At 39.3% G+C, this 27,219-nt stretch overlaps 1 protein-coding gene across 1 annotated transcript in view; it reads left to right on the top strand.

Annotated features, from left to right (window-relative positions):
- Positions 1–27,219, top strand: part of LOC100179587 — a gene marked incomplete at its 3' end in the record, with an annotated part of 59,311 nt that overhangs the window by 705 nt on the left and 31,387 nt on the right. Inside the window, 49 exon segments of the mRNA XM_026839108.1 lie at positions 52–201; positions 696–864; positions 1,196–1,302; positions 1,638–1,809; positions 2,161–2,289; positions 2,645–2,777; positions 3,022–3,162; positions 3,472–3,733; positions 4,269–4,472; positions 4,795–5,000; positions 5,657–5,795; positions 6,088–6,258; positions 6,656–6,805; positions 7,089–7,329; positions 7,440–7,670; positions 8,000–8,129; positions 9,137–9,329; positions 9,774–9,854; positions 10,221–10,418; positions 10,765–10,989; positions 11,398–11,518; positions 11,916–12,070; positions 12,612–12,747; positions 13,116–13,224; positions 13,593–13,721; positions 14,183–14,426; positions 14,892–15,503; positions 15,804–16,088; positions 16,357–16,596; positions 16,877–17,038; positions 17,306–17,480; positions 17,799–17,977; positions 18,349–18,504; positions 18,847–19,043; positions 19,435–19,672; positions 19,957–20,190; positions 20,395–20,559; positions 20,861–21,020; positions 21,332–21,441; positions 21,767–21,931; positions 22,303–22,478; positions 22,757–22,950; positions 23,352–23,476; positions 23,835–23,996; positions 24,498–24,653; positions 24,945–25,124; positions 25,554–25,670; positions 26,161–26,310; positions 26,554–27,102. Of these exon segments, the coding sequence (XP_026694909.1) occupies positions 52–201; positions 696–864; positions 1,196–1,302; positions 1,638–1,809; positions 2,161–2,289; positions 2,645–2,777; positions 3,022–3,162; positions 3,472–3,733; positions 4,269–4,472; positions 4,795–5,000; positions 5,657–5,795; positions 6,088–6,258; positions 6,656–6,805; positions 7,089–7,329; positions 7,440–7,670; positions 8,000–8,129; positions 9,137–9,329; positions 9,774–9,854; positions 10,221–10,418; positions 10,765–10,989; positions 11,398–11,518; positions 11,916–12,070; positions 12,612–12,747; positions 13,116–13,224; positions 13,593–13,721; positions 14,183–14,426; positions 14,892–15,503; positions 15,804–16,088; positions 16,357–16,596; positions 16,877–17,038; positions 17,306–17,480; positions 17,799–17,977; positions 18,349–18,504; positions 18,847–19,043; positions 19,435–19,672; positions 19,957–20,190; positions 20,395–20,559; positions 20,861–21,020; positions 21,332–21,441; positions 21,767–21,931; positions 22,303–22,478; positions 22,757–22,950; positions 23,352–23,476; positions 23,835–23,996; positions 24,498–24,653; positions 24,945–25,124; positions 25,554–25,670; positions 26,161–26,310; positions 26,554–27,102 (9,213 nt within the window).

The following is a 27,219-nucleotide window of genomic DNA, read 5'->3' as shown; positions in this document are numbered from 1 at the left end:
TGCAGTAGGACCTATTATATTATAATAAAGTATATTATACATGTCATACAGGGTCTACATGCATATCTACTGCATCTATCAGTGGAAGTAGCAACTGTACATTAGGTCAATATTATGATTCAACTACATTAAGTTGTGTGGATTGTCCAGCTGGTTCATATTGTCCAAGTCCTGATCTACCAGCACAAGCATGCACCCCTGGTATGTATAATACACATATATGGTATAGTAGAATGGGGGGAGAAGGGTCACCTCTAGCACATAATATCCAAATATCCTGATCGTGTTTTAAACAATTAACAACAGTCTATGAAAGTTGTGAGGATACAGTTTTATAATTCTTTGAATGTTCTTTGTTTACTACCAAAAGGGACGAGAAAATAGAGTTAAAAAGTGTCTCATCTTTTCCCACCGTACTGTATATATCATCACGCAAACAGTAATATGTGTTCAAAATATCATGCAAAGTGTTAAATAACACAAAGTTGCAATGTCTTTTGTATAATGTATATTTTTAATAATTTGATCTTCGCTGTTGTATTTAAAGAGGGAAAGAAAACTTATATTCTATATTTTTATTGTGTTATAAAAAAACTGTGTTATATCTATGTTAAAAAATCTTATGTTTTATAGTTTTTATATATTTTGTTATTTTATAAAAACCTGTGTTATATCTATATCTTATCTTTTCCCAGGTCAATACACTGAGACCACTGGGATGTATTACTGCAAGGATTGCCCACCTGGTAGCAAGTGTCCCAACTTGAACCAAGTCCCCACCACGTGTGATGTAGGAACGTATTCAACTGGTGGTACGGATACTTGTGCCTCGTGCCCTGCTGGTTCATATTGTCCATACAAGAAGTAAGTTAATAGGCATCTCTATACTTGGGTAATATGACTTTTCCATGGTTGCCACTCCCATGTCCACAGTTGTGTAGTTGAAGCTATTGCAGTGTGTGGATAAGCAGACATGACTTTTGGTTGGTTTGGTCATTTATATCCTCATGGGTGGGAACTTGAGTGGCTTATTCATGGTTGCCACTCCCATGCCCACAGTCGAGTTACTGAAGCTATTGTAGTGTGTGGATAAGCGGACATGACTTTTGGTTGGTTTGGTCATTTATATTCTCGTGGGTGGGAATTTGAGTGACATAGTTGCCACTCCTTTTCTCAATCCCCCAATACTTTCCAGCCAAGCTGTTGTTCTCCCATGCCCACCTGGAACGTATGCGGTGAAAGATTCATCGTTCTGCACTGTGTGTCCGGCAGGAGAAAAATGCACATCCACCAAAACTGCAGGTGACTCACTTGCTTTATTTAATGTAATAATAGTTGTCTGTGACCTTGGGCAAGACACTTGATGGAGAATGCTCCAACCCAGTGGTCACTAACGAGTTGCAGCACCCTAGGTGTTGGGGTAATAGTCCAACTCTGGTCTAAATCCCAGATCCCATGACATGCCTCATTGTAGGACCTCACCCATATAAAATAGAATGTGCATATACAACGTTGGGGACTTGGGGTAATGGGCCAACTCTGGCCTAATTCTCGGGTCCAAAGCGTATGACCTAACCACATAAAACAGAAACCCATCAAGACCCAACAAAAGCACTCACCCCCATACACTACCCCAGGCACCCCATGTTCTGCTGGTACCTACAGTCTTGGTGCATCAACCACCTGCACCAACTGCCCTGCAGGATACGCTTGTCCATCTACTGATACAACTGGTGATATCTATCAATGTAAACCTGGTACTTATTCAACTGGTGGTAGCCCTGATTGCACCTCATGTCTTGCTGGAAAGTAAGGGTTACTTATTACTTATTCTATATTCTAGTGGTTAGGGTGATAAACTATAGACCGGAGGGTACCGGGTTCAGTGCGCAGTACTGCTACCAATCATTTAATAGCAATTGCCCCAAGCCAGTGGTCACCAATGGGTTGTTTAAATTATCAGCCATACTGAAAAATAATCACCCACAAAGTTACGTATGTGGTAACTTGTAAGCGGGCACGAGGTGTATGAAACAACATATATCTATATTATTAATCATCGCAAGTCTATTTTTATGCCAGAAGATAGTTCGTTTAAACTACATTATGCATAGTAGTAGTAACACAACAATATATGCTTATAACAAGTTCTATCAACAGAGCTTGTCCCTTCACCGATCGTTCAACAATGGTCGCGTGCAACCCTGGCTTCATGTCAGCGGGGAATAGATCGTCATGTGTGAGGTGCAAGGCTGGTTACTACTGCCCTAATACCAATGATGAAACTGAGTAAGTTGTGTTAAACAGGAAGGCTAAGGCTGTAATAGACGTATATCAGTAGTTGTGTCTGTTTGAATTTGGTGGTTATTAAAAAAGTAAAACTATTTTATTTCAACTGCCCTAATACTAATGATGAAACAAAGTAATTTCTGTGTCTTGTAGGAGTTAGATAAGAATTTATGTGTCTTTGGTAGGAGTTAAGAATTACTAAAGCATATTGGTTGTGGCTGGGTTTGCTGTTAAGAAAAAATATTTACTTTTTTTGTTCTTCTGTTTCGTCCCGTTTTCATTGAATTTTTATCCCACGAAACTTTTGCCCAGTTACCTTGTTTCTGTAATCCTTATGTTTTTACACCATACATAGAACACCATGCGATGAAGGAACTTATTCATTTGGTGGGGAAGCAGTTTGCCATAATTGTGATTTAGGATATTATTGTCCCAACACTACAGTAGCACCCATAGCTTGCCCCCCTGGTTATTATGCAGATGCTGTTGTAAGTATTTAAGATTATGGAGTTATTATGTATAGAGTGATAGATGGAACATGCTATAACTTGTATATGAGCATGAGGTGTATGAATGCACCATGTGTGTCTGGTTTATGATGTTTCCGAGAAAATACATTATAAAAACACCCATGTTATAACTTTATCCAAAAACTTGCTTAAATCGCAAATCCTCGACAAGGACCTCACTTACATACGATATAACTTGTTCCACCATAATTCCCTCCAACAGAATTCGATTGAATGCACTGCGTGTCCGGCAGGCAAGAGTTGTGCCAACCCCACTGCCTCCCCTACTACATGTGGTATCGGCACATGGGCGTCCAACGCCTCCACTGTGTGCCATCCGTGCAACCCAGGATATTTATGCCCGGTAAGATTGCAATATTAAATCTATGTGTTGATGTTGCTCCCAAGCACGTTATAAGTGTAAAAATAGATCTCAATTGTTTTTTAATTGTGGTTTTGATGTTAAAAATTGCCAGAAGAGTTTTTTTAGCCTTCCGTGTTTTATAAATTTTAAAGAAATGGATGGGACTTTACTTAGTTCCATATGTTTGTACTGACAAGCCTAATATGCTTATAGTTTATTGACTTTTTTCCTGATCTTTGTGCTTATTGCTTGTTTTTATTGGGTTTATTTTCATGTTTGTCATTTTAAACTTAACCCCCACCCCTACAGACGCAATCTACTTCACCCAATCCCCCAGAGTATATATGTAACAAAGGAAAGTATTGTGACGGAACAAAGGAATACGATTGTCCCATTGGTACATACAACCCCAACAATGGTAGTGGTAGTTTAGCTGACTGTATACCCTGTCACGTTGGTTACTGCTGTGAAAACCCTGCAACTGTTGATCCGGTGGCCGATGATCTTAAATGTCCACCAGGTCATTATTGCCCAACTGGCACCGGGACCTGCACTGCTCTACCTTGCCCAGGTAACCCAGACTATTTTGTATTTTTATTGGTTTATTAGAGTTTATATTATCGTTCGCGCCGTGACATAGTGGTTAGCGCGCCTGCCTGTAACCCAGAGGTAATGGGTTCAAGGTTCGTCGCTGTTACCATTGTCGGCATATGTGTCTTTGGGAAAGACATTTATTCTGTATGGGTGAGGTCCGTGAGGACCTGGGATGTAGGCCAGACTTGGCCCATTACTGCACAAGACATTTAAAAATTTAACGGCAATTGCTCCAACCCAGTGGTCACCAATAGGTTGTCCAAATTCTCAACCATTATATTTGTGTGGTAGCTTATACATGATTGCACATGCTTATGTAAATCAGAATATCATTTTGGTATTATAGTTTATCAGCCCTTTTTTTATTTGACCCGTTTTTTTACGAATAGAATTTGTCACCTTTTATAGCAAGTATCCTTCTTGCCACGATTTTTAACTTACTTTACACATAAACCAATGCATCTTGTATTCTTAATTTACCTACTCTCGCTCATATACAAACCTGCACACAGGCGGAACCTACAATCCCAATACAGCAGCCACCACACTCACCGATTGTACCAATAACACCTGTCCTGCTGGTTATTTCTGCCCAACAGGCACATCTGACCCGGTGCGCGAATGTCCTGAAGGTTTCTACTGCTTAGAGGGCCAGATCACAGCGTTTGAAAACCCGTGCCCCCCCGGGACTTATGGGAACCAAACTGGATTGAAAGGTACTTGTTTATGTTGTTGTATAATAATAGTGTGGTATAATTGCTTGTGTTGGTTCTTTGTTTCAGCTCACTGGCTGCTGGAAGATTTTTATAAAGTTTACATTGTGTCTGTCAGCAACACTTCATGTGTTTGATCTTTTGATGTTACACAGCTGTTTTGAGTGGGAACATTAAGTAAAAAATTAGAATCCAGATATTGTACGTCTAACTTACGTTGAGCTTTGAAAATTATTCATAAGTTTTTCAACAACTTTCTACAAATACTTAGTAGGTGTGTTTTAAACATAACTAATACACCAATATAACCCACCCACCCCCACAGCATCGAGTGAATGCCCATCTTGTACAAGCGGACACTACTGTCCATGGGGAAGCCAGACCTCACCCACCACCAACCCCTTACCCTGCCCAGCTGGTACATACAACCCACTCACCAATGCATCGGATGTGTTAAGTTGCGTGAAATGTGACGGAGGTGCTGTGTGTGAAGTGCCGGGGTTGGACGGACCATCGGGGGAATGTGCGCAGGTAACTTGGTGCTGGGTTGTTAAAACATAAAGTTACGTATGTGTGTTTATGGGTACATGGTATATGTAACAGAACACTCGTGGTATAAGGACTGTTGTTACCTGGCATACCTGCCATGCAAGAATAAGTAAATTACATACGTGGTAACTCGTAAGCCGGCACAAGGTGTATGTAACAGAACACCCGAGTTATAACGGCTATTGTTGCCCCGTCATGCAAGGATAAATAAGTTACATACGTGGTAACTTGTAAGCGGGCACGAGGTGTATGAAACAGAACACCTGTGTTATAATGACTGTGGTTGCCCTACTATGCGAGGATAAATAAGTTACATACATGGTAACTTGTAAGCGGGCACGAGGCGTATGAAACAGAACACCCGTGTTATAGTGACTGTCGTTGCCCTATCATGTGAGGATAAATAAGTTACATACGTGGTAACTTGTAAGCGGGCACGAGGTGTATGAAACAGAACACCTGTGTTATAAAGACTGTCGTTACCCCGTCACACAAAGATAATCAAGAGTTATTACTTCATGATAGGATAGAATAATTAATAAAATAACAATGCAAAGAACAAATGTTTGATGTTTAAAAACAGAATACATATATATATATATGTTTGTATATATAAAATTAACCCATTACAACTACAGGGTTACTACTGTCCTCTCGGTACAATATCCCCCACACAGTTTGCATGTCCACCTGGTTCCTTCAGTAATGCCACAGATATACACACAGCAGATCAATGCCAACCCTGCCCTGCTGGTTATTATTGTACATATGGGACGAGTGAGTATCTTGCTATTGATATGCAGCAACTTTTTATAGGATAATTAAATATTAAAACCAATATGTCTTGTTATTGTTATGTGATAATAAGTATTATTCGTACCAAACTAATAAAAACTTGGATAAAGTAAAATTGTTTAAATAAAAAAATAAATCATTTGAATTCCTTTAATTTTAGAAATGTTATTTATGACATCATCAAATTGTTTGTGATTTCACTTTTTGATGATGTCATATTCATAAATATATTGTGTCTATGTCAAACATATCTACATGCTTGTTTTCACCGCAGGTGACTTTGGTCCACCAAATGAACCCCAACCATGCAAAGTTGGTTATTATTGTCTCGTTGGAACACCAAGTAAAGATAGATATCCGTGTTTGCCGGGAACTTATTCGAACAACTCACATAATGAGAAGGCTGAGGATTGCACTGTGTGCGATGCAGGCTATTATTGTGTTGGTGAGTATCTACATACATATATATTTATAGTTACATAATGTTCATGGTGTTGTATATACATGTATTCACATATATGTGTTTATGGATATTGTACGTATTATATTCTTTATGGGGATGTATACCATGTCATGGGACCTGTGATTTATACCAGAGTTGGCCCGTTATTCTGTAAAAAATGTAAATCAACTAATGTTTTAATTCTGTTGTTTTTGGTAACTTGGTGGTAACTTGGTTCAAGGCTCGCTGTGGTTGCTTTATATTAAAATTTTAAACCTTAGTTTTTATAATAAAACTTTAAACTGCTTTACTTTTTTCAAATATTAAATTAATAAACGACCTTAACAATTAGATATAATGTTTTCGTGGTAAACTTATTATATATGATGTTTATGTTAAGGTGGTGAATCTGCGGTCACCCAAGCGTGTCCACCTGGTTATTATTGTCCAAACGGAACGGTTTCAAAGGAACAATACGCTTGCCCCAACGGAACGTATAATCTGAATTTCTCCAGAACAAGTTTAACTGATTGTCTACCATGCACACAAGGTAAGATTAAATTGTAATGTAGAGAATACCTAAAGGATCTCGGGTTCAAGGCTCGACGCTGCTACCATTGTAGGCATATGGGTCTTCAGGCAAGACAGTTAACCGCAATTTCTCCAAGCCAGTGGTTACTAATGGGTTGTCCAAATTATCAGCCATACAGCAAAAGAATCATCCACAAAGTTACATACGTGGTAACTTGCAAGCGGGCTTGAGGTGTATGAAACAGAACAAAAACAATCACCCACAAAGTATTTTTAAATACTAAATCCGTTCTTTATTTCAGGTCATTTCTGTGAACTAGCCACAGTTAACCCTGTAGCTTGCCCAGCTGGTACATACATGCCTTATGGGGCAGATTCATCAACCCCACCCAATGTAGTTGGGACACCTGCAGGTTACGCCAGTGATTGCCTCGTCTGCCCTGCTGGGTCTATTTGTATTGATGGTTCTAAAGATTTTCAGGCCTGTGGTGTTGGTTCCTACACTGAGGATGGAAACTCTGTGTGTCAGACCTGTTTGGCAGGGTGAGTGGCATGTATGTATATGTTTTGGTTTAGCAGTGAATGTGTTTATTTAATCTATAAGAAGACACCCATGTTATAACTTGACAGTAAGCACGAGGTGTATATTCCAGGTATTACTGTGACGATGTTGCAACGTCGTATCAAAACATGACATCATACAAGAGGTGTGCTGCTGGTCAATACTGCATGGAAGGTTTAAAATCACAAGCCGATTCAAAAGATTGCAGAGCTGGATATTATTGTCCCGAAGCCACACCAAGGGAGTTGCCTTGTCCAACAGGAACGCTCAATACGTTGGATGCCAAGGAATCTGTACTAGATTGCCTACCGTGTACTGCAGGGTAAGAATATGTGTATGTAGGGGAAATCAGCTATATAACACGTATTGTGTGTGACTACCAAGGTATATATTATGTTGAATATAATATATTAGGATTGAGTAGACTTGGTGAAACATCTGCTATAATATAATGAGTCTATACTTGATAATTGTAACCTTGATATTCATATTAAGATTTTTATATAACATACACCAAAAACTGTTAGCATCATTAGTGCTTGTAAAAGACCGAGTAGACTTGGTGAAACATCTGCTATAATATAATGAGTCTATAGTTAATTCTATATGGTGAATATACATATTATAACAGTGTTAATTTAACACTTGTAGTTCATTTTGCCTCGAAGCCTCCAACATGGAGAGTGGCACATGTGAAGCTGGCTATTATTGCCCAACAAACATCACAAATACGTTTCTACCAAGTGATCTTACGCATATCGGTTCATACGGACCAAAGCAGGTGAGTGTGTATATTGATATGTGTGACTGGTTGGGTATGTTAGTGTATACTATTTGTTCGTAAACAGAAGAATTTTGGTTCATGGTTTAATGAGGTGGTAAGCAGGCACTCAGATACTCAGTACATAATCTAACCAATATTTACATCACTCACAAAGTTACATACGTGGTAACTTGTAAGCGGGCACGAGGTGTATGAAACAGAACATCCGTGTTATAACGACTGTCATTGCCCCGCCACGCGAGGATAAATAAGTTACATACCTGGTAACTTGTAAGTAGGCACGAGGTGTATGAAACAGAACATCCGTGTTATAACGACTGTCATTGCCCCGCCACGCGAGGATAAATAAGTTACATACCTGGTAACTTGTAAGCGGGCACGAGGTGTATGAAACAGAACACCTGTGTTATAACGACTGTCATTGCCCCGCCACGCGAGGATAAATAAGTTACATACGTGGTAACTCGTAAGCGGGCACGAGGTGTATGAAACAGAACATCCGAGTTATAACGACTGTTCCTGCCATGCTAGGATAAATAGTTACATACTTGGTAACTCGTAAGCGGGCCCGAGGTGTATGAAACAGAACACCTGTGTTATAACGACTGTCCTGCCATGTGAGGATAAATAAGTTACATGATAAATAGACAATCCCACTTGACAGTTAGCGTGAGTTACACCACTAAAATGTTTTATAAATGTGCGTAACTTACTTTGTCCTCGCATGGCGGGACAACAACAGTCGTTTACAACACGGGTGTTCTGTTTCATACACCTCGTGCCCGCTTACGAGTTACCACGTATGCAACTTATTTATCCTCGCATGGCGGGGTAATGACAGTCGTTGTAACACGGATGTTCTGTTTCATACACCTCGTGCCCGCTTACAAGTTACTCCATATAATGTTATACATTGTGTTATTGTTATACTTCCTATATTATGTAGGCAGATATATGTGTCTGTTATACTAGGTATCTCGTACATACATTACACCCATACACAGGTCCCGTGTCCTGGTGGTCGGTACAGAAACACGACAGGAGGGACAATGGTGGACGATTGTGACGTTTGTCCCCCTGGTTATTACTGTCCCATTGGAAGTATATTCCCCATCAACTGCCCACAAGGATATTACTGTTATGAAAACTTAGACCTTCCTCTGCCTTGTCCTAAGGGAACATATGGGACGACTAACAGTGGGTTAATGTATTGATTACAAATAAAATATAAACTATTTATATGTATGGTTCTATATGCCCCTTGTAATGTGATAAAAAGGACAAATTGAATGAAAGAATGAAGAAGTAGGAATTAGCAACAAAATGGCAGTTGTTAAACATGCATGCAAAAATAATGCCTGAAAACTTGGCTGTTATTTCCAGAGCCACGTAATTTTATTTTTTAATTTATTCTTATGCAAAACTTTGTGTCTTTTCACATTGTTACTTTCATATATGATCATCATTTCATACAATTGTATAATTGTTAATTTTCATATAGTTATTTTTCGGATAGGTGTATCTTGTTATTCATTTTATCATAGTTTATATGAACGCATATTTCATACATGATCATTTGTTTCATATGATCATCTTTTCATATGATCATCTTTTCATATGATCATCTCCCATCACAAACAGAGCTCACGAACATCACGGAATGCAAGGATTGTGACCCCGGAATATTATTGCGACTCCCTTGGTATGATAAACGTACGTGGTGAATGCGACGCGGGATATATTTGTTATGGAGGGGCTTCGACTTCCAACCCGAACGATAACAGTACGGGTGCTGTGTGTCCTGTGGGGGGGTACTGCCCTATGGGTGAGTGTGATTTTATTTATGTATTTCTTATGACTTAACTATTCCACTAGTAATGTAAAGATATATATATTAAACTTTTGTAGAGTTGTTTAAAAATATGACAAAATAAATTTTAAATAAAAAACAAACAAAATCTTACCCTGATATAAATAAGACAGCAAGGTGTTAGCAAAAAACAACCAGGTTTGGTTAATTATATTTTTTTATTATTGTTTTTAACCTTGATTAATCATCATGAACTTTTGCTAACACTTACCATGCAGGTTCTTGGAATGCGACGGCGTGCCCTCCTGGTTCGTTTAGCAACTCCCCGCGACAAACTGACGACAGCGATTGCAGGCCGTGCACTGCCGGGTTCTACTGCGCCAACTCTGCCCAACCGGAGCCCACTGGCCCGTGCGCTGAGGGACATTATTGCAACCAGGGTTCATCGAGTGAATTCCAGAATCCATGCCAGCCAGGTCAGTTTGAATGAATGGTAACAGGTTGCTTACATTAGGCTTTAAATATATCTTGGCTTAAATAACCTTTTCCTGCTTAGAATAAAAACATCAATTTTATTCTGACATTTCAAAGTCTCGGTTCAGATGGCAGCACCTTGGGTGTTGTTGGCTATTGAGGGAATAGTTTAAACCAGGCGTGCATTTAAAGTACTTGTGTAAATCAGATAACATGCTACAGAATATCAAAACCTAACAAGGTGTTTTTATTCAATATCTTGGTCATTATTTCTAGTTTTTCAAACCTATAAACCTCCAACTGTCCACCTATAACCCCCCCACACATGCAAACACCCATGTTTCACAGGAACTTACTGTAAGCAACAATCCACCTCGGAAACTCCTTGTCCCATCGGTACGTACCAACCCAGTGAACAGAGCTCGAAATGTCGTGCTTGCATAGCTGGAAGAACTTGTCCACGTGAAGGGATGAACTTCACCTTATCCTGCCCACCAGGTATGAGGGTACTGGGTTCAAATACTACTGTGGTGACTGAATATGCTGCACCAGTGGTTTCTGGGGAGACATGCAGTAATTTGTCAGCAAAATAAAGGCATTCATTTTCGTGTCATTAAAATAAAGGCATATGTTCTTTTGTGAACTAAACCACGGTTCTATATACCACTTGTAATGTGATAAAAAGGACAAATTAAATGAAAGAATGAAGAAGTAGGAATTAGCAACAAAATGGCAGTTGTTAAACATGCATGCAAAAATAATGCCTAAAAACTTGGCTGTTAATTCCAGAGCCATGGTCTAGTGAGCATGAGGTGTATGAAGCCACCATGTATGCTGTTAATTAAACTGACCTTCCGGAAAATTTAACCAAAATTTTTAAAACCAGGCTGATTTGGTAATAACAGACTTGGTATGATCATGTATTATAATATAATTTAACCATAATACATTATAACACTAACCCTCACACCCCCCACGCAGGTAGTTACTGCCCCTCCCCCAACCCATTTGTAAACTTCACTTACAACGAAACAGCTACAGACTTTGTTGGAACATTTAAAGAATTAGGAGAGTTATGTCCGCCTGGTTCCTACAACCCTCAGTAAGTTATTGCATGATGTTTGAAGTTTAAGGCAACCTACATATTGATTATAATTGGGCGATAACTGATGAGTTATTAATTTGAATAACCGGATAAATCTTTATTAATTGACCGTGAATGTAACTAAGTATAACACATTACTATACCTGGTACAGCTAAACCAACTGTCCCCACCAAATGTATCGTTTCTAAGAAAAAGATGGGGTGCGGGTTTTATGTATTATAAAATAAGTAGTTTATAAAACACAACCGATGCAGCTAACTAACCCCCCCCCCCCTCCTACAGAGCTATTGAATAAAATTATATTGAATAACAATAGAGATTGACTGTTACTGATACCAAGTGAAATAAAAAACTACACCTTGTACAGCTAAACTAACCCCCTTAACCCTGCAGAGCCGACTCCCCCACAATAGCTTCGTGTCTACCTTGCCCAGTAGGAAAATATTGTAGCTCGCTCGGTCTTAGAGCGCCAGAAGGAGATTGTTCAGCTGGATATATTTGTTATAACGGTTCAAATGTCAATCAACCTTCACAGGATAATTCAACAGGTGTGCAGTAACTTAGTTTACCAATAATGGGTTCATAATATTTTGAGTAATGGTGCTGGCCTAAATCACCTTGGTGTTTAGGTGATGGCGCAACTCTTGCCTAATTCCTATTTTCATGACGTGTCTCACTGTAGGACCTTACCCATATAGAATAGAATGTGCATGTACAACGTTGGGGTAATGGGCAAACTCTGGTTTAAACCCCAGGTCCCATGGCGTGCCTCACTGTAGGACCTCACCCATATAGAATAGAATGTGCATATACAATGTTGGGGTAATGGGCCAACTCTAGTCTAAATCCCAGGTCCCATGGCATATGCCTTTCTGTAGTATCTCTATGATGTTTTAGCATTTAATAAAATCCAATTAAACTGTTCAAAACTTTAATAATGATAAGTTTATTAGTTTAATTCAGTTATCTGGTGTTGCTTACAGAGATCTGACTTTTTCAATAAAAAGGCCATTGTTTCATAGCATGCATTATCGTAGACCCTCACCCATATAGAATAAGATCCACATAACCCGTTATGGTCCAATGCAGGTGAAGGAGTGGACGTCAGTGTTGGCCAGCAATGTTTGCCTGGTAAATATTGCCATGAAGGAACAACATTAATGGAAGATTGCCCACCGGGGACTTATCGGTCAACACCGGGGGCTACGAGTATAAATGACTGCACGTGAGTTCACTACTGTTTATTCCATATACTTTGGGAGGATTTTAGTAAAATAATCAATGTTTTTATTTTTAAATGGGAATTTTTGACCGACCTTATAAGAAAGAGTATTCAATTCACCTTGTATGTCTTTGGGCAAGACGCTTTACAACAACTACTCCAACTGGTTTGTCTGGATTGTCAGCCATACAGAAAAACAATCACCCACAAACATACGTGGTAACTTGTAAGCGGGCACGAGGTGTATGAAACAGAACACCGGTGTTATAATGACTGTTGTTGCCCCGCCATGCGAGGATAAATAAGTTGCATTCATTCAACCCAACTTCAATGTCCCACATTCCCACCATAATCAAACCACTTATATATAGACCATGTGATCCTGGTAAATATTGCGCAGCATCTGGGATGACCGAGGTGTCCGGCCCTTGTGAGGTCGGTTTCTACTGCACGGGAGGGGCTTCGGATCCTAAACCACTGGTGTGTATTTATATGTGTGGTAACTTATATTATGCCCTATTGATGGGATAGTCACATAGGCAGTATTATATGCTATCTGTATGTTATGTTCATTTTATGTTACACAAACATAGAACAAACTGTAAAATTGGATGATGGTATTAAAATTGGTAAACATTAAAGTTCCAGATTTGCCCTGCCGAAGACCCCTAATAGAATAGAGTCTCTATTATTAAGTGTTTATAAACTGCCTCAGTGGGGTCTAGATGGTAGCACCCTGGGTGTTGGGGTAATATACCTACATCCCAGGTCTCAGGTGTCTCACTGAAGACCTCATCCTTATATATTAAGTTGTATACCTAACCCCCATATTAACATTGTATCCACAGAACCTAACTACTGATGGTGGAACATTCTGCCCAACACAGAATTATTGCAACTGTAGTGACAATGGTGGTTGTACGGAGCCTACACCATGCGATACAGGGCTGTACACCAATGCTACTGGTCAGAGTGAGGTAAATAAGTTGGTCTGAAATTGCTCGCATATTTACATACATGGTAACTTCTAAGCTGGCACGAGGTGTTTGAAACAAAACACCTATTTTATAACGACTATTCTTGCAAAGTCATGCGAGGATAAATAAGTTACATATGTGGTAACTCGGAAGCAGACACAAGGTGTATGTATAAAGTATAGAATGGCCAAAATGGGAGGGAGAACTTGGGCGATTATTCCATCTTAGCCGGTACTTGATGCTCTGACACCTAGGCTTTAAAAAATTCTAATTATTTAGTTACAACTTACAATATTAAGTTGGTATTACCCAGTTACATATGTGGTTACTTAGAAATGAGAACGAGGTGTATGAAACAGAACACCCGTGTTATTACGATTGTCGTTACCCCGTCATGCAAGTATAAGTAAGCTACATCCTTTCATATCAACCAAGCATATAAAACAATCTATTATATTCAGTGTATCAACTGTGAGCCTGGCTTCATCTGTATTTTCAACCAACCTCCTAAACTTTGTGATGCTGGTTACTATTGTGTGGGGAGTGAGGGTACGGGCCCCATAGCTGGGAGACCACTCGAACTCCTCCCCAAGCCATGCCCGCCAGGAACTTATTCGAATAGAAGTGGATTGAAAGCAGCAAGCGAGTGTACGAACTGTGACGCCGGGAAATATTGCCTTGGAAGAGGAAACAACGAACCAGATGGTAGGCGGGGTTTAATATATTACATGGGTGAGGTATATTGCTGCGTGCCCAGCTTTCTACGCAACGAACCCACACCCCATGCCTCAGGTGTCCCTCATTAAAGACCTCACCCAAGCGAACATTATAAATGTCGCACATCAAACATACTTTGTTGTGTCAATAAATACAACTTAAATATCATTAACTTACCCCCCTATATTAAGTGTATAAACTGCCTTGTTTAAACACCATTAGATGAACCTTATAGGCGATAATGTCCTTCTATACATGGGTGTTTAAACTTTTTCAAATCTTTCGCAACGAGTGCCCCTCCAACCTTTCTCTGCATTGGTGATTTTTCTTCTTTTCTGTCTGGCCTCCTGTGTTTGACCTTGTTGGCCATATCTTATTTCTTAACATATAGTTTGCGCTGTGGTGTTAATATAACCGACTATCAACTTTGCAACTACTATTACAACCTTACAGGTGAAGTAGACGGTTTATATTATTCCGCTGGTGCTGCTAAAACTTCCCAACCCATATCTGGTGACTGTGTTGGTGCTGATGGTGTTAACTATGACTGTGGGGTCTGCCAACCTGGATATTTCTGTCGTGGTGGGTTGGGGCAAATGGAGACGTGCCCTGCTGGTACGTTCGGACCAAGTACTCCTATACAGTATAGTGGTCAATGTATTGATTGCACACCTGGATATTACTGTGAAGAAGTTGGTAAAAGCAATGCAACAGGAAAATGTAGCCCTGGGTATTATTGCAATGGATCATCTGAAGTACCTAACCCTGATATCAGCACAGCATGGGGTGGGGAATGTTCTGTTGGTCATTACTGTGAAGAAGGCTCATACCAAGAAACTCCATGTGATGCTGGTACATTTGCCAACACTACAGGGCTATCTGCGTGCTATCCTTGCCCAGCTGGTAACTACTGCCCACAAACCAGCACAAACCCCCAGCCATGTGAACCGGGTTATTTCTGCCCATCGGCGTCTACTGATTACATCACCAACCCTTGCCCGAGGGGAACTTACTCCAATACAACGGGAGCCACATCCATGGATACATGCTTGCCATGCATAGGAGGTAGGGTGGCAACTATGAGTTGTTTGGCAGTATATATTTTACTTTTTAAGGTTACAAAATGAACACCCCGTTTGTTTATAAAATTTAAATTTGCGAGAAAAAAATGTGTTTAGTTTTTTGTTTTTGATTAATTATTTTGTTTATAATATATAATTTTTTTAAAGAACAGTTTTTTGTTTTTTTGTTTTTTTTATCAAAAGTACAAGTGGCATGAATAAATAGGAAGGCCATGGTGTTGTAAAGAATGTTTATAAAGGAACATAATAATTATGATAATTCAAACATTATGACATCACACAGGTTGGTATTGCAAAACAGCGGGCTCTTCCCAACCAACAGCAGAATGCGACGTTGGTTGGTATTGTAGTGGGGGTTCATATGAAGCCAAACCATCCAATGCCACCACGGGTGCGAGGTGTGTAGCGGGTGAATATTGTCCAGCTGGTTCATCAGCGCCGTTCCCATGCGATCCCGGGATGTATTGTGACCTCCCTGAAAGACAAGCACCTGCAGGGAACTGCACAGCTGGCTTCTACTGCACTAATAGCAGTCTGTCTGCTACACCAAGTGGTACAGATGATACAGGTACAATGATATATTGTGTAGTCAATTAAACTGAATGGAAATCTAGGAATAATTGATTAAACAACAATGAATGGCAACAATCATTAATTCTATTGAATATTAACAAAAAGTTCAATAATTTCAACCTTTTAAAAAAAAGTATTAGTTAAACTAGTAAAAAAATGCAAAATAAATTATCGGATAAATAAATATTAAATAAATTTTAAAGTAAACTGCGTGCATACAAATGATATGAATTCACAATAACCGACCTAACATTTAAACACAGGTGGTCCATGCATAGCAGGACATTATTGTCCAGAAGGTTCATCTGCTGGTGTTGCTTGCCCACCTGGCACCTTTGTAGGTGGTACTGGTAGCCAAAGCATTGCTGATTGTAATGAATGTACTGAGGGAAAATATTGCGATGCTTATGGTTTACCTGCTCCAACTAACGACTGTGACGCAGGGTATTACTGCCCACAAGGACAAAATATGTCGGCACCTCCGCAATATATTTGCTGGAAGGGTGAGTGTTAAAGTTATCGCATATTATGTAAAGGGGTGTGTTAAAGTCTCTTTTTTGTGCTTGCACTAAACAAGAGAGCAACAGAATATATGTATATTGTTTTTGTGTTTTGGCAAAAAATCTTTTTTTAAATGTCTAAATTTCTTTCACATTTGCATTAGTATAAATATTCTAGACTTGCATTTCTTTCCTTTTTATATCTCATAAAACATATTTTTAGCATTAAATTTGAATTGATTTATCTTCTATATTATAACAAGTCTGAATTTTCACTTCCCAGGTTATTCTTGCATTGCTGGTTCCAAGCTCCCCACCCCGTGTGGTAACGGTACGTACCAAGATGAAGAAGGAATGGATTCGTGTAAGACTTGCCCACCTGGATATTACTGCGACGCTTCAATGGGACCTGTGGTCACTTATAACGATACTGCGTGCCAAAAAGGTGGGGTTGGGGTGTATGGGTTGATTGTGTTTATGCGCATGCTACTGTGACTATAGTCTGTAATACTTTCTACAAATGTTCTGTGAAAAGTTAAGTAAAATATTGGTTTAAAAAATGTATTCATGGAAAAAAATTCTTAACTTAACTTATAATAATCACTGTTACAGTTACAATGATTAGTTAAACTAATAACCTTAGTCTTTCTATTTCAAATAACATTTTTTTATTACTACTTCAGATATTAAATACAATGTTCTATCCCCCCAGGTTACTACTGCTTAGCAGGGACTTCATTTTTCAACCAGTACCCTTGCAACAAAGGAAGCTACAACCCAACCATTGGTGGGAAATCCATGGATGCGTGCACCCCATGTGATGGTGGACATTATTGCCCGAATATTGCGCAATCGGAAACAAGATCGAGTGATATCTGTGAAGCTGGGTGGGTGGTTGTTGCTTGGGGTTATGTGTGGTAACAAGTGCCTGATGTTTACATAAGAATGCATAGGCAGTTTAATGGGGAGAGTGTGGCACGGTCAAATTTCTGCTAATAATATATATATTTTTGTGGAATACGATAGCGCAGATCAAGTTAGTTGAAACAATGAAGAGAAATAAAAAGATGTTTTTTTGCTCATAATTAAGTTAACATCAAAGTATATGAGGTTTTCCCCCCACAGCAGTGTAGCACTTATACATTGACCCTCCCAAATTAAAAATTAATCAAATTAACACAAACTAACCCAACCCCCCACCACAGATATTTCTGTCGCACTGGAGCAACATCCTCCACGCCCAACCAAGGTACCGATGGCAATACATGCCCACAAGGATTCTACTGCCCACCATCCACCACCAACCCTGATCCTTGCCCACCTGGTTCTTATGGAACTCATCAAGGGTTGAAGACCATTGACCAATGTGCTGCTTGTGATCAAGGTTAGTTTAACTAAATTTAGCTCAGCACCGTACCACAGTTGGTTAGCGCGCCCACCTCCCAACACAGAGGTATTGGACATTTAACGGCAATTGCTCCAGTGGTTACTAATGGGTTGTCCTAATTATCAGCCTTAACAAAAAAATTGAAAAAATCCCTTAAAAACAATCACCAACAAAGTTACATATGTGGTAACACGTAAGCTGGCACGAGGTGTATAAACACCCCTGTTATAATGACTGTCTTTGCCCCGCGACGTGAGGATAAGTAAGTTACATTTTTCCATTCATTCAACTTTAGTAATACAAAGTGTAATTCAGGCTAGCAGCAAATTATTAATAAATTTTAACTAAGTTAACTCCCCCCCCCCCAGGTTTCTACTGCAGTGAATTCAACGCAACCACAACCACTGGGCCATGCATGGCTGGTTTCTATTGCCCTGAGAATTCAACCAAACCCAATGAGATTGAATGCGAGATGGGGAGGTATTGTCCGCCTTCTTCATACAAACCAGAACTATGCCCTGAAGGTGAGATAGGGGTTATCTATTAGGAGGGTTTTGATCTATTTTGTGTGAGTGAGACTTAATGTGGAGGCACTCCATGGAACCTGGGATTTAGACCAGAGTTGTCCCATTACCCCAACATTGTATATGCACATTTTATACGGGTGAGGTCTTACATTGAGGCATGCCATGTACAACGAATAAAATCGGCATGCATTTGTATTCTTATAAGTAATGTAATACCTGGCTTATTTAATAGTCTAGTATCTTAATTAATACAAATACCTCTTACTGCAAACAATAATTAATGATACCATCACCCCCAACACAGGTACATTTTCCAATATCACTGGTCTAACTGAACAAATTCAACTGCACACAAATGCACTGGTGGTATGTATTGTGAAACACCTGGTCTAGATGAACCAACAGGACCTTGCACACCTGGGTATTACTGCGAACCTGGGTCCATATTTGGCCAATCTAACACCACATACTGTACTGCTGGTACTTATTGTCCTGGTGGAAACGAACAACCTTTGCCTTGTGAGGATGGGACTTATGTGAGTTTATTGTGGGTTTGTGGAACTTGTGAGTGTGGTGGATCTTTCATGGTTTGCATGCAGTGTGTGAAAGCCAAATTGTATTTATTTTATGTAATGTAAGAACTGTTTGTTCTTATGAGATGCGAATTATTTGAAACTTTTTTTTACTTGTTATTTTGTTTAATTCTCTTTGTTTCAATTAAACTGATATTTGCCATCGCATGCAAAAGTTAGTTTATATATGTTTGTTATATTATGAAACCTTCTTAATATTATACTTGATTTGAGTAAAGAACTAAAATAATTATACAAGGTGTATGAAACATGGCACCTATGTTATAACGACTGTTGTTGTCCCGCCACGTGAGGATAAATAAGTTCAATTCATTCACCGATATACACCACGCAGGTTGGTTGGACGCATGCCGAATACTGCCCACCCTGCCCTGAAGGTTTCACATGCACTGTAGCTGATGGTAAACAAGTTTGTCCCATGGGTTACTACTGCCCTAATGGTACAGGGTCCAATATACAAGCTTGTCCTCAAGGAACCTTCAGCAACCAGACCGGGCTCACTAATATATCTGACTGCCAACCTTGCTTAGCTGGACACTTCTGCGCACAAACAGCAATGATTGATACTTCAGGTTTGTTTATTAAGATTTTATTTTTTTAAATAAATGGACTGACTGTTTTATTAGCACTTATTTCCTTTTCATTAATTTTTTTAATTAATAGAATGTTCGTTTGTATTCTGAACAAAATAAATCGAAATAATAAATATTTTGCAAAAGAAATTGTAAAACTTGTCTTATTTTTTTTATTTTATTTATTGGAGATAAAAAGACTTATGTCTATGGAGATTGTTTTCAGTTTATTTTGTAAAATATTTGGGTTTTATATTTACAATACAGACTTTGTTTCCCCCCAGGTCCCTGCCTTCCTGGGTATTATTGCGTAACCGGAATGGACCGGTCCCAACCCGATGGAACGAACTCATCGTATGTTGACCAGGGTTGGTGTTATGATGGACAACAACGTGGGTACGGGGGGAGGTGTCCTGTTGGTCATTACTGTCCATCTGGTACAAGCTATCCAAAGTTGTGTGAAGCGGGGAGCTATGCAGATTCTGTTGGTCATGAAGTGTGTGATCCATGTGTGGCTGGTGAGTGAGTGAGACTCCATAGGATATCTGAATGGTGGTTTGAAAACTAAACAAGTAAAATACGCATGACAGGAACAGTTTATATAGAATATATCTTAAGTGGTGGTATAACCTAAAAACAAATGAAATAGCATTAGTTGAAAGCATGGCTGTTATTATGACATGAACATATATTTCTACTAAAATTGTAATGTTTTAACCCAGGGTACTACTGTCTTGCTGGCACAGTGAACTACACGGACACTCCTTGCCCCAGTGGCCATTACTGCTTGGATTCAACTGACAGTGCAAATAAATATCCTTGTAATGAAGGGACATTCAATAATGGAACGACTAAAACAACGGTGGATGGTTGCACGCAATGCACAGGTTTACAATTATATTAAACTAATACATTAATGTTATGGCTCAATGGTAATAGGCTTTGTCTCATAACCAGAGGATATGGGGTTCAAAGCTCAATGCAGCCATTAATGTGTTTTTTTCTTATCTTTTAACTAAATGTAGGGTGACATTGTTAAAAAACAGTTACACTCATAGTTGTCAAACATAGGGAACCTCATTGATTAATGTGGTGAATGCAATATACTTTGGCTCTGCTTGTTTGTATAGACACCTAACAGCAGGGCACACGCTATAATATACAATATATTAACACTTATCCTTATAGGTGGTTGGTATTGCAATTCAACTGGTCTATCTTCCCCAACCAACCAATGCCCTGATGGATATTACTGTCCCGAAGGTTCAGTATCCGGAACAGATAATGGGTGTCCTGTTGGCTCAATATGCCCTCAGGGTTCAATACAGCCAACCATATGCCCTGCTGGGTGGGTATATATACATATATATTTATATTAACCAAAATGGTATTTTATATTTTATTTTTTATCAAGAGAATGTTAAAAGTTTTATTAAGAGAATGATTTGCGTTTATGAATTAAAGTCTAAGGTTTATAGATTGTGAACATTTGTTCTTGCTATTGTTATGTGCGAGATTTTTGTTCCCCCATCTAGTTCTAACCCCACACATCTCTTCACTGAGTTCGCATCATTATCCATTAGAATAAATTAGAATGTTAAATAAATGTTTTTAAATCACACGTTACCACTTCTAATATGCCCCTCGCGCACATTTCAGATATTTCTGCGACAGTGAATTTCAATCTAATGTTAGTGGGATGTGCAAGGCTGGTTGGTATTGTAGATTGGGTGCCATGCAAGATAATCCTGAAGATGGGAATGTCACTGGTGGGTTGTTTAGATTGTAGTGTGATATACAAGTACTAAATATGCAGCACAGAAAATAGAGTCCAACTAATGGTGTATCATAGAGACCACTGGCATTATCGGCCTCCTAATCAATTTAAGTTTAAACTTCCTCAGTGGGGTCTAGTCTATAGGTGTTGGGGCAATAGACCCACATCTCAGGTTTCAGGCGTGCCTCACTAAAAATAAAACTACCTCAGTGGGGTTTAGATGGTAGAACTCTGGATGTTACAGTAATATACCAACAAATAGACCTACATCCCAGGTCTCAGGCAAGCTTTCCTGACAATCTCTTTTTACTTTCCAGGTAACTTTTGTCCCAAAGGCGCATTCTGCCCTGAAGGCTCAGGTTCCCCCCAACTTTGCCCCCCTGGTACCTACCTTGATTCAGTGAAGAATATCAACTCATCAAACTGTAAGGAGTGTAGACCTGGTTATTACTGTGATGGGCATGGACTGGAGGAGCCAACTGGTAAGTTAAGATTTGGGGTGATGGAATAAAGGTCTAGATTACGGATACAGTGGCATGCCTTGTATTGGGATTTGGGATAACCTGTAAAATTATTTTAATAAAGGCCCCGAAAATCTTACAGCAGTATTAATAACATTGGAGTTGAGACACTCTGGCATAAATCTTAGTTTACCTGACATTCCACAAAGTAGAAACTTACCTATGTACCACAGGCCCTATTTAGGACATTACCCATATAGAATAGAACACGATATAGTTTGGAGTAATAAGCCAACTCTTGAATAAACCCCAGGTCCCATAACATGGCTCACCATGGACCTTACCCACTTAAATATAGAATAGAAAGTAACCATTGTCCCCCCACCCCCAAGGTGAATGCAGTGGAGGTTTCTACTGTGAAGGACTTGCAGGGCAACACATCAGCACGGCCACGCCCTCCCTATATGTTTGCCCACAAGGACACTTCTGTATAAACGGGACGATCCAACCAACGAGGTGTTTATCTGGAACTTACCAAGACGAGTTTGGGAAGTCTGAGTGTAAACGAGTAAGATAACTTTGATACATTAAACTACATTAAAGCCAGGCTTTTACAATAAGTAAGCTTCTTCTAATTTTGTTCTATTCAATTACGCTAGCGAAGGATTAAACAACATTTTCTATTTATTTGACACTTTTTCTCAACTAGGTTTAAATTAAACTAACATCATCTGTCTCTTATTCAAACAAATTTATTTTTATTTGTTTTTGGTAGCCAAAGGCCAATACATTTCTGTAATAATTATCACTGTTAAGATGAAACAGTAAACTTTAACAATGTTTCAGTGTGAACAAGGCTACTTCTGTGACAACACAATCTCTCCTGTGATTATATACAACATATCATCTATTTGCCCCATGGGCCACTACTGTCCACCTGGTACTAAATATGCAAACGAGTTCCCTTGTCCTGCTGGCACCTTCTATAATTCAACTCATGCTACAACTGTGGATGATTGTATTGCTTGTATTGGGGGAAGGTAGGTTGTGTTGGTGTGTATGTTGTCTGTATATGTATATGTGTGTGTTGGTTCATAACTCTTTTGTTAACTATATTTTTACACCTGTACAAACATATTAAATAAGTGACATTTATCTATTCATTTAGCCACCCCTATGGGTTCTTAAGCCAGACGCTTAACAGCAATTGCTCCAACCCAGTGGTCCCTAATGAGTTTTCTAAATTGTCAGCCATACAGAAAAACAATCACTCACAAAGTTACATACATGGTAACTCATAAGCTGGCACGAGGTGTATGAAACAGAACACCCGTGTTATAAGGACTGTCGTTGCCCCACATAATATTCATCATATACCACTAACATGAGAATAAACAAGTTACACTTAATCACAACCAACTAACCCAAACCTTATATTCAGCTTCTGTGACCAACCTGGTCTACCGTGGCCCACAGGTCAATGTGACAGCGGTTACTTTTGTACCACTCGCGCCAATTCATCTTCACCATTCAATAGCGGGAACATGTATGGAGAATGTCCTGTAGGTGGGTTGGCTGTTGCTGTCATGTATTATTATCCTATTATGTATGTTGGCCCTTATGTTTTACTATCATACTTTGTCTTAATATGGTATCCTGTATTATTTTCACAACATGTATGTTGTCCTAGTATATATTTCTACCGTTTATACATAATCCTCATTTTCTTCTATTGATAAATTGAGTATTTTGTTGTAATGGAAAGAATTTATAAATCATTGCAAAAAGCCAACATGTAGGTTCTGCACTTTGTTATGAGATAAATTTACTTACATTTCTATACCCTAGTTGTATGCAACTGTCACCACTAGTTCTATAATATTGTGGTTAAAGTAACTTTATTCATACCAACCCCTACACACAGGTCACTACTGTACATCTGGCAGTACAACTCCAGTTAAGTGTCCACCAGGCACATACAACCCAAGCACCCATGGAACAAATATATCAGCATGTCTACAATGTTCTGCTGGTAGTATATGTGTAGAAGCAGGGATGTCTACCGATGGTGTGCCCTGTACTGAAGGTATGGTTGCTATATATTTGTAATGTTGTTCTATATGGGTGAGGTCTTATAGGGAGGTATGCCATAGGACCTGAGATTTAGACTAGGGTTCCATGTGACGTCATAAGTGGTGACCTCATACAATTTCTTTTTTCTTTTCTTTTTATAAGTTACATACATGGTAACTCGTAAGCGGGCATGAGATGTATTATATAGAACATCCGTGTTATTACGACTGTCGTTGCCCCGCCATGCAAGGATAAATAAGTTACATACGTGGTAACTTGTAAGAGGGCACGAGGTGTATGAAACAAAACACCCGTGTTATTACGACTGTTGTTGCCCCGCCATACAAGGATAAATAAGTTACATACGTGGTAACTCGTAAGCGGGCACGAGGTGTATGAAACAGAACACCCGTGTTATAACGACTGTCGTTGCCCCGCCATGCGAGGATAAATAAGTTACATACGTGAAACCGACAACTGTTGTTGAATAATTACCATTTATGTCCTTCCTTAGGTTTCTACTGCCCTAGTGGATCCAGCAATGCATCAAGTTTGTGCCCACAAGGTAGTTATTGCCCCCCTGGTAGCAACACACCCCAACTCTGCCCCCCTGGTACATGGAGCGATAAGCATGGGCTGACCAATGAGACGAGCTGTATGGATTGTTTAGGTAAGGTGTAGCGACCACTCTTATTTTCTTCCAACTAAATGTAAATATGTTTTAACTGTAAGCGTGTTTTAACAACTGTTGTTTTATCGCTATATCCTGTAATCGAAAAGACAAAGTTATTATATTGTGTGGTTAAAGTTGGGTAACTGAAACTGCACCATCCTCAGTGTTAGATTAAACAAGAGGGAGTGTTATATAAAGACCAGCTTGGTACTTGTAACACTCACTCTTGTCTCATCTAACAACGCAGTTTCTTATGTTATCTTATGAACAACACCCTTTACCCCACAGCTGGATTCTTCTGCCCACGATCGGGCCAAACACAAGTAGCAGATAAATGCCAGGAAGGTTATTATTGTCTTGTTGGACAGAATGGAACATTTGACAACATTTGTCCACGAGGGTTGCATTGTCCTAATGGTAGCGCTTTATACCAGGAGTGCATGGGTGGGACGTATACTGATGCGGAAGGTAGGTTGTGCTATATATATGGCTGTGTGTAACATATATATATATACTAGTGAGATCTGAGATGTGATATGATGTCATTTATACTACCAGTATCATGTATTATGGCGATGCATATATAGCCGTATCATTTTGATACCATGATAACCAGACTAAATAAATGCGTTATTATATCGGTATCATGTGTCGTGTGTATGTGCTACCACCAATATAGCACAGTGCCATATCATACATTTATACCAACAACATATACTGTAACACCTTTTACCTTCACATCAAAAACAAGCTCATGTACCTTTACCAGTACCAGTGTTTGTAACTAGATTAAAAAATCCGCCCCTGTGATAACCCATCAAAGTAATATTTGTTTCAATGCATGTACATCCATGCATACAACACATACCACCTTTTAACTATATTATGTATTACCAGGTCAATCTGAGTGCCAAACATGTTTGTCTGGTTTCTATTGCCAACCTGTTCAACCTTATAATTCAACTGAAAACATCAAGGAATGTCCCGAGGGCTATTACTGTCCAGCTGGTACAGGTAACTTAATTTATTAATAATAACTTATTTGTCTACTCGATTTTAATAGTAAAGATTATGAATTGGCAAAAGAAAAAAATACAAGATATAAGGACAAAAACTACAATTGTTAAAACAAGGTTACGGTTATATTTACATTTAATTGAAATAAAGAAGCACAGTTGTTCTATTTCTGCTTTCTACTAATATTCCATTGCATATTATGCATCATATTGTGATTTTAAATACCAAACACCACATATGGTACTACAGATATGCTACCGATATGACTTATTTCAATAAATGATTATACAATATGCTCACTGCCAAGTAGTATTACCACTTCTTCATTGATATATAACACCCCCCCCCCTAGGTTTCACATGTTGTCTTCAACGAATTAATGCAACTCAAAACCTTACCCAATATGACTTATATTAATACATGTTGTATATTGTATTTCATGCTTACTGCTAAGTGTATTACAATCTCATCGACCCCCCCCCCCCAGGTTCCAACACAACATGGTGGCAACCGTGCCCGAGCGGGACTTTCAACAATATGACAGGGTTGTCATCCGAGGATCAATGTTCACCTTGTACTGAAGGTTATTATTGTAGTGGGACAGCCAACCCTGCACCTACAGATCTGTGTAGTGAAGGTGGGCCATTATATGTTGCATATATATTATTAAGAATTATGAGATATGTTTCCTTCGGCAACACAATTAATGACAATTGCTTCAACCTAGTGGTCTACTGTTAGCCACACACTTTTAAAAAAGAAAAAAAATATTAACACTTAAAGTTAAATACGTGGTAGTAGGCTGGTACGAGGTGTATGAAACAGAACACCAGTGTTATAACGACTGTTGTTGCATTTATTAATATATTTCCCCACGCAGGTTATTATTGCACGAGCGGAGTCGACCGTCCCAACCCTGGAAATGGAACAACAAGCTACTTAGTGACATCACAAAGCAGTGACAATTGCTCTTGTTGTGGTGGAAGCAATACTGGGTTGGGTGGAATTTGTCCGAAGGGTTACAAATGTCCGAGAGGGTCAATATCACCACTAGAGTGCGACGCAGGGACGTACGCACCAAGCCAGGGTTCGGCTACGTGCAAAATATGTGAACAAGGTTTCTTCTGCCCACAACGATCGTATGAATATATCACCAACCCGTGCCCCAGTGGTCACTACTGTCCACCAGGTACAACGCATAGTGTGGAATATAAATGCAAAGCTGGCACGTACAATCCAATCAAGATGGCCGTTTCCATCAATGACTGCTTACCATGCAAGAAAGGTGAATACTGCAGCACTGATGGCTTATCTGGCCCTGATGGAAACTGTTCAGCCGGTTTCTACTGCAGTGGTAACTCAACCACAGCCACCCCTGTGGATTCTGTTGAAGGGAGTAACTGCCCTGCTGGATTCTACTGCCCACAAGGTAAAGTACAAGTATTTCACACCATGGTTTAAGCATTAAACATAGATAGAGATGATAGAACAATTCAGATCCCGTGGCGTGTTTTGGATCAAGCCATCACCCGTGTAGATGGAACAA

The sequence above is a fragment of the Ciona intestinalis genome, unplaced genomic scaffold, assembly GCF_000224145.3.
Source record: "Ciona intestinalis unplaced genomic scaffold, KH HT000152.2, whole genome shotgun sequence".
Taxonomy (NCBI): Eukaryota; Metazoa; Chordata; class Ascidiacea; order Phlebobranchia; family Cionidae; genus Ciona; species Ciona intestinalis.
The sequence above is the reverse complement of the archived record's forward strand: the minus strand, read 5'-3'. Positions and strand labels throughout refer to the sequence as shown.